Consider the following 12,678-nt stretch of genomic DNA (forward strand, 5'->3'; position numbering starts at 1 on the left):
TATAAAACAGAAAATTAATTTATTAATTAAATATAATATTAAATATATAATTTAAAATTTTATTTTAGAATTTAAATTTTTATCTAATTAGAAGACTAATTTATAGTTAATATATTATTAGAAATATAATTAAAATGATTTTTGTATATAATTATTGTTCAATTAATAATATAATTTATTAATTAATAAATTTATAAAAATTACATGTAAATTTAAATTTATGTATTAAAATAAAAATTATTTGTCAAAAAATAGTGACATATATTAAAAGAATTATATTTTAAAATTTATAAATTATATAAATACTTAAGAGTCATTTCTAAAAAATAAAAAATTAAGAAATAGAATGTGATCCTTAAAAGAATTTAAAAAAAAAAAAAAGAATCAATGAATCGGAAAGTTTTTTAAAATTTTAATTTTGAATATACTTTTTATAGTAAATAAGAATAATTTGTTAAGAATATTCTAATATATATTTTTATTAAAAAATTGAGTATAAACAAAGATAGAATTATGGCCCCTTGTTTGGACATGAGATCTTTAACTGAAATTAGTATTTTGGTTGGGTAATATATAAGTTAGGCGTAATAAACACTCTAAAGTTAGTTCATAGATTTTTGTCATATTGGCTTGACAAATTTTGTTTTCATACGCAAACTCTCCCGTTATTGTCACATTGTTATATAATTAAATTTTGACTTTTTATGATTAAAAATATTTACAACTTCTCTATTTCCTATTTTCATTTCTGTATTCTATACAAATATTATACTTTCTATCCTTTAAATTTGTATTTCATTCTATTAGCCAATTCTTAATTCAAAAAATGACTGAAAGTACCATTTTCTATATGAAATTTTAAAAACCAGTTTTCTACATTAAATGTTAAAATCAAGATTAAATTAAAAATATTAGACATCTCTATTAATAATATATATATATATATAGGCATTAGACGAAAAAAGAGAATCTTATCAACTTATTCCCATCTAAAATAATAAGCTCACGAACTTAGTCTTATTTTACCGTCGAGAAAAAAGACTTCTTTTTTGAGGTGTGAAGCAGTGTCAAACCAAAATAACTAACAAGCATTATCTCTTTTTGAAAAAGAGGTGATACAGCCGTATTGGAAAAGAATTTCCTAAATATTAGGTGGCTGTTGTTAAACCAGATAAAATATTTTATAAAATAAGTGGAATAACAAAAAATAAAAATTTATATATAAGTTTAGATAATAAAAATGGACTTGTCAGGTATTTATAATCCTTTAAAAAATATTCAGATTTCATATATAAAATGAAATGATTTTTTTTAATTATCAACTCGTAATTATTATTAGTATTATAATTTTCGAAATCATCAACTTGTAATTATTAAAAACTAGAAATTACTTACGGAAGGCACACAAAGGATATGTAAAACACACAAGGTTTGGTCAATTATGTTAATGTGATTAAGATACATTAATTATTTCGACTAAGGAATATTTCCACTTCATAATCCAATTTTTCTTCCAAACCATCATCATCAAAATAATCTTTCTTTCTTTTTTTTTTTTTTTTTTTTGAAAAGAAAAATGAAGAGAGTGAATAGAAAATTTGATGTGTTGAGGAAAAGTGGTTGATGGTCTCAAAGGCTAAAATTCAGTGGGAGCAATAATGTGGGATGAGTTGTGTAAAATGGCACTGCCATGTGTTAGGGAGAAAGAAAGAATCTCAATGTGTAGAATTACCATTTCTTTTACTCTAATTTTGAGGATTTGACTTCAGGCATCCAAGAAAACCATGTGGGTTCTTACTTCTTCTGTTCTCCCTTTATCTTATATAATGAAATCTAAAATTAGAGCCATCTTCACTCACTTAACCTCGGGGTTGAACTTTTTGTGTTCAAAACTTTCTTTCTTTAACACATCAATATATACTAATGTGTTAATCATATATAAATGTGAATCTAGAAAAATATGATCAGGGTTTGGATATACTTTCTTTCTTTTTCTACATTTCATATTATATGATATTAATCAATTAATAGTGTAAAAGAAATTGAGTTTTAGGCTTGATTAAAATAATTGATTTGGAATGAGAGGATGCAGGTATCATTTGATTTTTGTTAAGTAGTATGGTGGATAATATATTTATTAATTAATTACAAGATTAATATTCAACTCAATATGTTGTGTTGACATTCCATGCACGGAATGGAAGATGACCAATTTTTCCTTTTTAATTATAATAATAATAATAAAAAGAAATAAATATGTACGTATGAAGTGTGATTGGGAAACATTAGGATATGCCATGTGTGGTTAACACATGCATCAGCAACTGTATTCAGAAGATAAGTATAAAGGATTGGTCACATCTTTACCAAATTACTCTCTTCTTCTACAGAACGACCATCAGGCAACGACTTCTCACTGTCCCATGTTCACATGCCATAAAATTCAAAATATTTGTGCTACCATAAGACATGTTCATCTGACATCTGATAAGATGAATAACAGAAATTATGAAAATTATAAAAAACCCTCGAGTTTGAGTTTTCGATATATTAGCTTGTTTATTATTAAATTTAATTGAATTTAAACCGACTTAATGTTTTACGAATTAGATATTACATTCCATTCATTCATTAAAAAATTAAATGTTTATATAAAATATTATAATAAATTTACGATTCTATTATAGTAAATAGATTTAAACATATAACTATTATTATTATTATTAAAAGAATATGTAAATTGTATATTCAAATATTAAGTTATTGTTGTTTGAATTTATGAGTTTATAAAGCAACCACTCGAGCTTAACCCGACCGAGCCTTGTTCTTGTTTGAGCAGTTCACGAGTAACTAATGTTCGAGGCACTCATTGGTAATGAAAATTGCATGCAATGAGCCGCAAACAATGTATGGGTTTATATAATAAGATGGATCCATGTGAACAGGCCTCTGCTGCAAGACAAACAAACACAGCGGTTGACTATATTAATGCTGGGAACAAGAACATATATATGTGTCATGGAACACCTGTTCTCTGGAACAGTCAAAGGATTCATATGAAAGCAGCAATATTATATACTATCACAAGTCTAACAGTAATCATCACTTTATGTCAATCACACTAACATCCCTAATTTTGGGTGTTTTTTCTCTTTTTAATGTGAAAAAAGCTGTGGGGTGGGGGGTTGAAATTTTAAATACTTTCTCTGTAAATTATTAACAGAGGGTTCAAACATTTGGTCACTAAAGATACTTTCTTTGTAAATTATTAACAGAGGGTTCAAACGTTTGGTCACTAAAGATACTTTCTTTGATTCCAGTTAAGATATAGCTATACATATGTAAATATTAGTAGCAAGAATTGGTGAAGTATGATTTGGAAAAACAATACTAATAATAATAGGCTATTACTTTCGGCTTCTGCAAATGTTATTTATTATTATCGGTTGCTTTCAATCCCAAATTCCCGGCAATCGGAAATTCTGAAAATATTCCAACTTTCAAAATTTTATTTTACTTTTTCTTTTTTTTTTAAACACAGTGGACCAACTCAATCAATTAGGGCAAATGTGGACTTAAATTGATTACTTTTAAATAATTAATTGAGCGAAAACAACCCTTTTAGTTTTACTAAAGGGAAAAAATTCAAAGAAAAAGGCTATACAGTTTTAGGAGCCGGTCTAGCCCTAACTACATATTGAAAAAATGAAAGTCTTTTTTGATGCTAAGTATAATATGTTCTACAAAAAGTGTCTATATTCCAAGGTTTATACCTAACCTTGAGAGCCTTGCATTTTGTCAACATTTTTGTTTTTGTCAAAATTGTTGCACTTTGTCTTTAAAAAATTTTAAAATTTCATGTGGTGGCTATGACCTTTTCAAATCACCAATAAGATTTTGATACAAAACGACATTTAACTAACTATTCTCTTCCCCTCTTTTTCCGTTTTGATTTTTTGTCACCACTTTACCTCTTTAAATCTAAGCCCATTTCCTAAATTTTCATCTTTCCATCAATTCTAGATGTGTTTATGTTTGTCGGGTTTTGATTAGAACAAGATCACAAGTTGTGTTTCACAACACAAGTAATGGGATTTTTTCAAATGAAAAAGAAGTTTGTCTGTTGGCTTATGAAAGATATTGCGTTTGTTTTAAGAAATGTAATGATATTAGCCGATCGATTAAATGAAAAAAAAAAAAGAAAGAATTATTAGTATTCGTGAATATCAAAGAAGCCTCAAATCCTTATTTATAATTTTCATATTATAGATTTATAGTTATTATTTCCTTTAACTTTCTAAATTAGGTTGCCATTCTTGATATTTTTTTTATAATGGTTTAACCTTTAAAGTATTAATCCCATCTCCTTGAAAGCATATTATTTACTCTTTGAGTAAGGAATTTTCAAGAATGGAAAAGTATTCAGCTTTGATCAGTAAGAAGATACTCCATTATTGAATAGCTGATTTGATGAGCTAAAGCTACGGTCATATGCTTGAAGATATCAGTTTCCCAATTTTAAAGATGAAAACTATACAAAATCCTGATAACCTCAAAGCAATGTCCCCTTGTGTGCCAGTCACAGTTGAAGTTGGGTTATGACGGTTCCAAGCCTGTGGTCATGCTCAGACCCACAAAGTCGTAATACATTGGGCATTATTGAGCCCAACTATACTGCAGTACTTTAAGAACCAGGCACGACTGTACGGTTGTCTGGTGGTCTGAGGGTTCAGAAATGGCAGGTCTGAATTTTGTTTACTTTTTGATCCATTGGAGGGCTCAGAAAGCATGAATTGAATGCGCAAGTTATAAGATGGACCTCAGTCCATATAGTTTTATAGATCCGAGGATCCATTCCATGCCATTTTATATGTAAGAAATTTACGTCGGTGTTCTGTCTGGGCCATGCAGATGCTGTTACTAATTATCAGGAAAACCCATTGCATAACTTGTGCAGAGCAATATTTCTTTTTCTTAATTCTTTGCTGTTATTTAGAGGTACTAAAGTTGTGCTGCAGACTTTCCTTTACAAATTCAAGCCTTTTAGATTGGCTGTTTCTGTGACATAACTGCATGGAAAGACACTTGTGCTATTCATGATTCACACAAATAAAGATCAACAATTCCAAGATATATAGGTAAATCAAGCAGATTGGTGAAAGTACAAATTAAAGTAAAAGAAGAAGAGGAAAAAAGAAAGTTCTGAATGTGATTCCAAAGAAGTTTGTGGTAAAGTCATCATCAACTATATTTCAGATTGTCTGAGATACAAGTCACACAAAACAATAAACAGAAACAAACTATTATAGACATGTTGCAACTAGTACTCCTGCCCAGCAATAAGATACAACACAGGATTGTACAGATTGTATATGGGATCTTAATAAAGGGATGGGGAGTATCTACAAAAATTACATTGTTATTGCACGTTTCTAGATTATCCTGACTGCATTAATACATAATATATATGTATATTAAATGACCCGATTTATTCTACTTTGTAATATTAAACCAGGATAGATAGACAGATAGACGTAAATCCTGGGTGAAATAGGGCCATCTGCAAAATTGTAGAGATGTTTTAATGCCCTCAAAAAGCTAATTAAATCCAAGACTGGATCGAATAGTTGCATTTGAAGGAGTTTACACCACTGATATGAGCAAAAATATCTGCTGAATCCACCATGTCTTCTTCATCTTTCACTATTATCTGCAGGAAAAAGAAATTTAAAACATTTTTAATATTTTGGGTATTACATCTGTGATGCATAAGAGATTAAAGAATCTTACTTCATCTTCATCATCATCTTCTTGATTGCTGCACACAGCCCTATTATTCTCTCCAAAGTCATCATTCTTTGCGAACCTTCCTCTGACTCGAGGCCGGCTATCTGCCAGTGTTTTACGACATGCATACTGCAAAATTTTCTTCAACTGTTAGTAACATGAACACAAAAACTCGCTTTCAAGCTTGATATACATATAAGGAATCATATATACATGCAAAGAATTTTTGATAGAAAGAGGGAATGAACCTTGATTTTCTTGCTGAAATTCCTTTCATTTCTTTTCTTCATGTACCTATGAATCTTTTCCTTCCTCTGCTCAACAGAGAGTTTGCCTACTTTAAAAGCAGAATCTTCCAAACTTGAAATCTCGGATGTTAAAGGAGTAGAACTCCCAGTTCCACTCACAAACTGTTGAGTCTCATTGCTAAGTGCCTTTAAAAGAACAAGATAAGAACATTAACAAGAAAAAAGAGAGAGAGAGAACAACTAAAGGAAAAAAAATACATGTTATACAATTATGTATTGCTAGCGAAAATACCTGTAGGTCTCCAGGTTTAAAGATAGAATCAGGGCAATAAATTGGACCGCTATCACCTTGATATTCCAATTCTTGTGGTTGCAATTCAGATCCAACAAGAATACCACTAGTAAAAATTCCAGAATTATCAGCAGATAATGCAGAAGTCATAGTCCCAGCAGTGGACATGTATGTGCTAATAGCAGGACCAAGAAATGAACAAGAAGGAGAAGAAGGGTTTAAAGTTACATAAGAAGGAACTGAAGACAAACAATCTTCTTCAAAAACTGATGGTAATGGAGGCCCCACCAAAAGTGGAGCAATAGAATCAGAAGGGTACTGAGTTAGCCCATCTGCAGTAACCATATCAGTTAATGAAACTGAGAGTTGAGGTTGCACAGACGAGAAATCAAATTGGTGGTCTTGCTGATCAGTATTGATAAATTGAGGGATAGAAAACGTAGGAGATGAGGAAAAGTCTATAGAAGCAGAAATTTCGTTGTCAAGCTCATCTTGTGAATCAAAAATTATTGACAGATTGTTATTATTGCTGCAACTGATGTTGTTGTTTGCATGTGCAGCTGCAGTGGTGGTGGTGCTAGTAGTAGTAGTGGCCGTGGTGGTAGTGCTGGTAGTTGTTGGAGTTGTGGTGCTAGTATTATTGCAATTATTATCTTGGCAACTGTTGAACTTTTCTATATCAGGTGGTAATGCAAGATTAGTTGTGTAAGGAGAATTCTCCTCATAGCAACAGTTTGAGCTTGAAGTGACTTCAGAGTTTTGCAGGGTTTCCAAGAAATCAGGATCACAGAACTCCAATATCTGAGCACTAAGTGGGCTTGAAACATCATCCTGTAAAACAGTGAAAAACAATGTTGAGATCATCATGAATTCTAACTCATCACCTAATCAATTAACAACATATATATGTAATGTCTATTATTTATTATATTATATACAAGTCATGACCTCTTTCTTGGGCACACGCCAAGCATGATTCTTCATTGCTTATTGGCTTGGATCTAATTCTTGATCTTTAATCGATCCGATGTGTCTGTTCACGTAGACCATTATTTGATAAAGATATCAAGCTTAAAAGGGTAATATTCTTTTAATCAAGCTGATTTTATGTCTAAATGCTATCAAGGGTGTCCACAATAAAGCTTTGCTAGATTATAATCGCATGTGTCTGCTCTTTGTTACAGTGGAGTGGAGTAATTCAATTGAATATGGAACTAGTATTCAATTCTTAGTGTAGTTAACAAGCATCAATCTTGTTTCCATTTTTGATTAAAAACACATCAATTCCACAGAGAAGGACAATATAATGGTGGATATCTTAAGTGCAAAGTAGAAAAAGATGTGTATCTGTGCTCCATGTGCCTTGTAGGAAGTTGTGTATCCAAGATTAGCAAGAAAAATAAATAAATAGCATTAACAAGAAGCAACTCCAATGTATACATGCTTTTTTCTTTACACTCAAACTATAGGAACAAAAGAGAGAAAAAAAAAAAAAAAAAGAAGAAGCTAAGTTCCAAGAAAAGTGAAAATTAGAAGAGCCCCAACTTAGTTATCCATGTGAAAGTGTTAATTAAGTGACAAAAAGAATCCAAGATTAGAGCAATCTGGAGCACATATATTCCCAAAATTATTAGAAAGAAAGTTGAAATTATTGTCAGAAAAAGTAAGGATAATTACAGTGGTGATCGATGTTACCATTTAAGATAATGACATTTGGGTTTTCTTTGGTGGGCATATTTCTGGACTCAAACTGAATATATGTGTGTGTATATATATATATATATATGTATATATATTGTCTCTCCATTGATGTACAAAACAAGCTTTGACTAACCCATATTAATGAGCCATTCAACAGGGAACCACACCAACAAGAACATATTTCTTTTTTGCAAGTGACTCTAAGCTAACTTAGCCATCAAGCATCTAATTCCTGGTTGTGAGATTTTTGTACATTCTCTCATTGAGAGACGTCTGAAGCTTGACCATATCTTCATATAAAATGATAATTACATGTAATGAATGTGAAAAGAAACAAAACTATCAGCTTGTGCTATTAGAAAGCAATCATGCATACAGTTGAAAATAAAGCAACTAGAAACATTTAACAAATAAATACTCTTAAATAAATGCCACTCGAATTCCCAAATATATATATACGTATATGAAAACCTTGCCATAACCAAACAATTTCAAAAAAGTAAGATAACCTTTAATCATATCAAACATTAATCTTAAGATTTAAATTCGTAATCACATGCATAATAATGAATATAAAGTTAAAAAATGTGTAAAGGGAAAAGAAAAAAACGTGTGCTCCCATATATGCTCATAATGAAGCTAATAATTTATATTATTATGCATGAAACATAAATAAAAAATAAAAGAATGAACTTATTAGAATTGAAGGAGAGTATTACAATTGAGAGCTGCTCTTGAGGTGGATGAATCACGTTCTGCAACATGGTTTTGCTCTTTGTTTGTTAAGAATGTTGCTGCTGCCGCTGTTGATTTTTCTTTTGTCTTTGTCTCCTTGAAAAACTGAAGCTTTTCAGATTGATAAATGCCTTAAATATAGAAATGGATAACATTTGACAACAAGACTACCTCTTCTTAGCACATTCAAATGTGTGATGACTAAATTAATATATCCGAATACTCCATCGTTATAACTGAAAAAAGACAATCGAGAAACAGAAGGAAAGAGAGGGAATAAGAAAAAGAAGAACAATTGAAGAAAGAGACAGAGTATTATTACTACGATGATGAGCAGTTCCGAAGAAGAACAACGTTGTATTGTAAAGTTAAAATTAGTTAAAAAACAAGAAAATGGGGGAAGGTACTTATATATGGGTGTCCTAAAAGTTAGTTAAATATATAGAGGGAAATAGGGTTTGTAGTTTTTTGGGGTGTTCCGTACAGGTGTGCCAGCGTGGCATTCTCTTTATTTTAGGTCTACCCGGGAAACATGGGGGACCTCTACTTCTTGCTCATTCTGCTAATGTGGCAAATGGGTTGTGGATCCTAGTCTGCCTTTCGGTGACGTGGCGCGGTGGTTAAGTGGCGACTGCGCAGGTCTTGATCGTAGGAGGCGGTGGTGGGTGAGGCATTTTTATTGGAGTTGGAATGGTGAAGTACAAAAGGACAAGAAATTGGGTTGACCGAGTTTTTTCTTTTTTCTTTTTCCCTTGTAATGATATGTGAGAGATTAATGATATACAACTCCACTTATTTAGGATTTTTAGGGAAAAAACAAAATCAACCTATTCACATTAATTATATTTCTAATTTTTAAATAGGGTTTTTTTTTAATTTGAATATAAAATTCTATTAAGAGTTAACTAATGAAGACAGCAGGAATTGCTACAGAAAGCTAATTTTGTGTGACATTAATTATATCCATTAGAAAAAGGTATCTAGAATAATTTTGGAGAAAGGAATTTTGACTGATAAATAATTTGGGGGGGGGGGTCCTATTATTAGAGGATAAAATATGAAGTTAACATATCTTGATTTTGATTCTATTGCATCTGAAGTCCATAGATACAATTCTGCAGGCCAGATTGATTAGGGACCATTTTATTAGCTGAAAACTTTATGGAAAAGAAGAAAGATAAAGAAGAAACTTTGAGGACCTAGTTTGTGACAGTGATATAAGAGTCAATTTCTTTTCTTTTTTGCCTATATGACCACTGCTGTTATCTGGAATCCGAATTCATGAAATATTGTGGGTGATGAAGAGTGGTGAGCATTTTCTCCTGTGTAAGATCACTCTTCATCTTTCATCCTGCCAAGCAAGTAGAAACAGAATAACTCGTTTTTATTTTTTTTTAAAGAAAAATAAAGAAGCAAATTACAAAATCGTTAAAAAAAGTTTTACAAGTATATTCTTAAGACAAGTATTTGATTTAATCTTCTTAACTTTTAGCTAGGTTTTATCATATAATTTTCTTTTATTTATTTATGAGAGGTTCAATTGATTGTGGACTCACGACGACATGACTATTTCATTTCACTTGTCATAAAAGTAAAATTTTACCGTAAAGATAAAATTTCATCCAATATAAAGGTGAAAACTTAAACTCAAGACTTCTATCTCACGGCTATAAACACCACCGATGTTACTTAAGAGTTATATTTGAAGTATAATCATTATGAGTCTTTATTTGGAGGGAAAAAAAGATAAATCACTCCAAAATGAGGTTCATGGCCCATGAATCGAAGTTTCAATAGGGAAATATTAGAATTGTCTTGATTTTATATGCAAAGTAGGTTAATTGCCTAAAAAATAAAAAGAATTGGAAAGTGACTGCCAATTACTAAAGTTTCTTTAGATGGCTATATATATATATAAACTTTAAATAAAATGCTTTCTGCATCAAATTTCCCTATAAAAACAATGAAATGAAAGACAGTGCAAGTTCACATAGTAGGTAGTCCCATGTGCATTGCCATTCTAGTTGGCATAAATGCACATCACCAGTGATAGTGAGCATGTACCCATCACAAATAACAATTTAATCTATTCATCAAGCTTTTTATTCCCACTGATCCAATGTTGCCATACTTAGTTTAGCTTTTGCATTTTGAACGTTTTATTGAAAAAAAAAAGGAAAAAAGATTGCTAGTTATATAGCTCCAAACTCATTAAAGCTTTTATTTTATTTTACTCATATCTTTATAATCTACAGTTCTGTAATCTATTGTACTTGTATTTATTCGTTCACAATCTAAAATAAATTAGTACTAATTTCTAACATACTTCTATTCATAATACCTTACAACTCCATGCCTCTTAGAATATCAAATAGAATTAATATGTTTAAAGCAGTGTTTTCAAAAATTCAGACCAATTGAGAAAAGGTTATTGGATTTGATTGGACATGAAAGTTGTAACAGCTATTTTATAAAATATTTAAAATTCAAATTTTTAATAGATTAGTTAGATTTGGAGTTTAATAAATTGAACTGATGAAATTAAACGAGCTCACTGTTCGTTTATCAGTTCAGATTTTGAAATATTTTTTAAAATATTTATTCTTTCGTCGTTAAGTAAATGTTATTAAATTTTATTTATATTTTTTTATTGATTTCTCTTAGTCTCTCCGATCGACACGAAACCTTTCTATTATGTGTTGTTCCCTTGAAGATTTATTGTACAAGACTACACCCTAAAAAGTTGAATATTTTCCTAGGAAGAGAAGTGAAATAAAGTAAAAAATCAAAGCTCAAAACAGTGTAAGAAAAAGATTCCACTTATTCGGATTCCCCGAGTGAGAAAAAGAGACAGACCAACTGCATAAGAACCCATCAATACAAGTCTTATCTACTAGGTTTCTTTGCATCAACCTACCATTGAACCAAAGAAAATAAATCATCTCCTTTCAAATTTAGATCGCACAGGATACCTTAGCTGTCAGTTTTATAAGGCACAGTGCTTGCAGAAAACCTTACCCTTTTGTCTATCAGGCATATAATTATAGTCAAATTAAAATTTCGGTCAAAATAGGGTGACGTGTTATCATCAACAACTTACATATCACTGTCATATATATTTACACATCACACACGAGTTATAAATGTCAGGTTACAGATGAACAACAAAATGAACGACAAGTGAACATCATAATTCAAGAAAAAGAATGGGAGGTGAAGTCATTTCTTTCCTCACATTCGTCTGTGGTTTTTTTTTTTTTTTTTAAGAAGCAAACGATATTAGTAAAATAAAAAAGAGGTTAGTATCTAAAATAAAGAGAATAGTATATAATCTTGATCGAAATTTTAATTTGGTTATAAAATTATAATCAATTAGTCAAATCATACCATTTAAATAAAAACTAAAAAAAAAATAGGCCTACGAATTTAGATAGATATTTAGACTTTTAATACCATCGTACATTTTAAATAATATTATATATATTAATCAATCAAATATATAATATATAGATAGATAGATAGATAGATATAGTGCTGTAGTGAGGTTGTTTCACTTGAAATCAATTTTGTTATCCACATCTGGTAACGCGGAATTCGCTTCTAGAAAGCTTCCATTTTTCCAATTAGAGCAAAATTCGATTGAGAAGGCGGGAGTTCCCTTGTTTTATGGAAAGTCTATAAAGAATTTAATTCAAAAACAAAAAGAGAAAAAGAAAATACTCTTGTCTACTTTGTTTCATAATGAAACGGGAAATATGCTCTGCAATGTTGGAGGTTTTAGGAGTAAGCAAAATAATATTATATACTACTCCTACCGAACCACCAATCATAGCATGACAACGTGTTTATCCAAGATGCTTAATTGGAACATTGCCCCGTGCTACTTCCTATCTAGACTCCCAATATTTTCTAATC

General features: G+C 30.5%; 1 protein-coding gene across 2 annotated transcripts; it reads right to left on the reverse strand.

Annotated features, from left to right (window-relative positions):
- Positions 1-5,188: 5,188 nt before the first annotated feature.
- LOC8265737 (serine-rich adhesin for platelets) lies at positions 5,189-9,120 on the reverse strand. 2 transcript variants are annotated; one of them, XM_015724855.3, is made up of 6 exons: positions 8,935-9,120; positions 8,748-8,859; positions 6,328-7,158; positions 6,036-6,221; positions 5,791-5,916; positions 5,189-5,710 (listed from the first exon to the last, which is right to left on the reverse strand). In XM_015724855.3, the coding sequence occupies exons 2-6, from the start codon at positions 8,790-8,792 to the stop codon at positions 5,603-5,605; spliced, it is 1,296 nt and encodes a 431-aa protein (XP_015580341.1). In that variant the 5' UTR covers positions 8,793-8,859; positions 8,935-9,120; the 3' UTR covers positions 5,189-5,602. The 2 variants fall into 2 exon arrangements, with proteins under 2 accessions (XP_015580341.1, XP_002528360.1); XM_002528314.4 differs by lacking the exons at positions 8,748-8,859; positions 8,935-9,120 and adding an exon at positions 7,276-8,176.
- Between the last annotated feature and the right edge of the window lie 3,558 nt (positions 9,121-12,678).

Source organism: Ricinus communis, chromosome 9, assembly GCF_019578655.1.
Source record: "Ricinus communis isolate WT05 ecotype wild-type chromosome 9, ASM1957865v1, whole genome shotgun sequence".
Lineage (NCBI taxonomy): Eukaryota > Viridiplantae > Streptophyta > Magnoliopsida > Malpighiales > Euphorbiaceae > Ricinus > Ricinus communis.

What these genes read in the sequence shown, in the direction of transcription:
- LOC8265737 (XM_015724855.3), bottom strand. Translation starts at nt 8,792, where the DNA reads ATGTTGCAGAACGTGATTCATCCACCTCAAGAGCAGCTCTCAATT. An exon ending in TTAAACCTGGAGACCTACAG is followed by an intron (nt 6,222 to 6,327) that starts GTATTTTCGCTA and finishes GTTCTTTTAAAG; the next exon opens with GCACTTAGCAATGAGACTCA. An exon ending in ATTTCAGCAAGAAAATCAAG is followed by an intron (nt 5,917 to 6,035) that starts GTTCATTCCCTC and finishes AAAATTTTGCAG; the next exon opens with TATGCATGTCGTAAAACACT.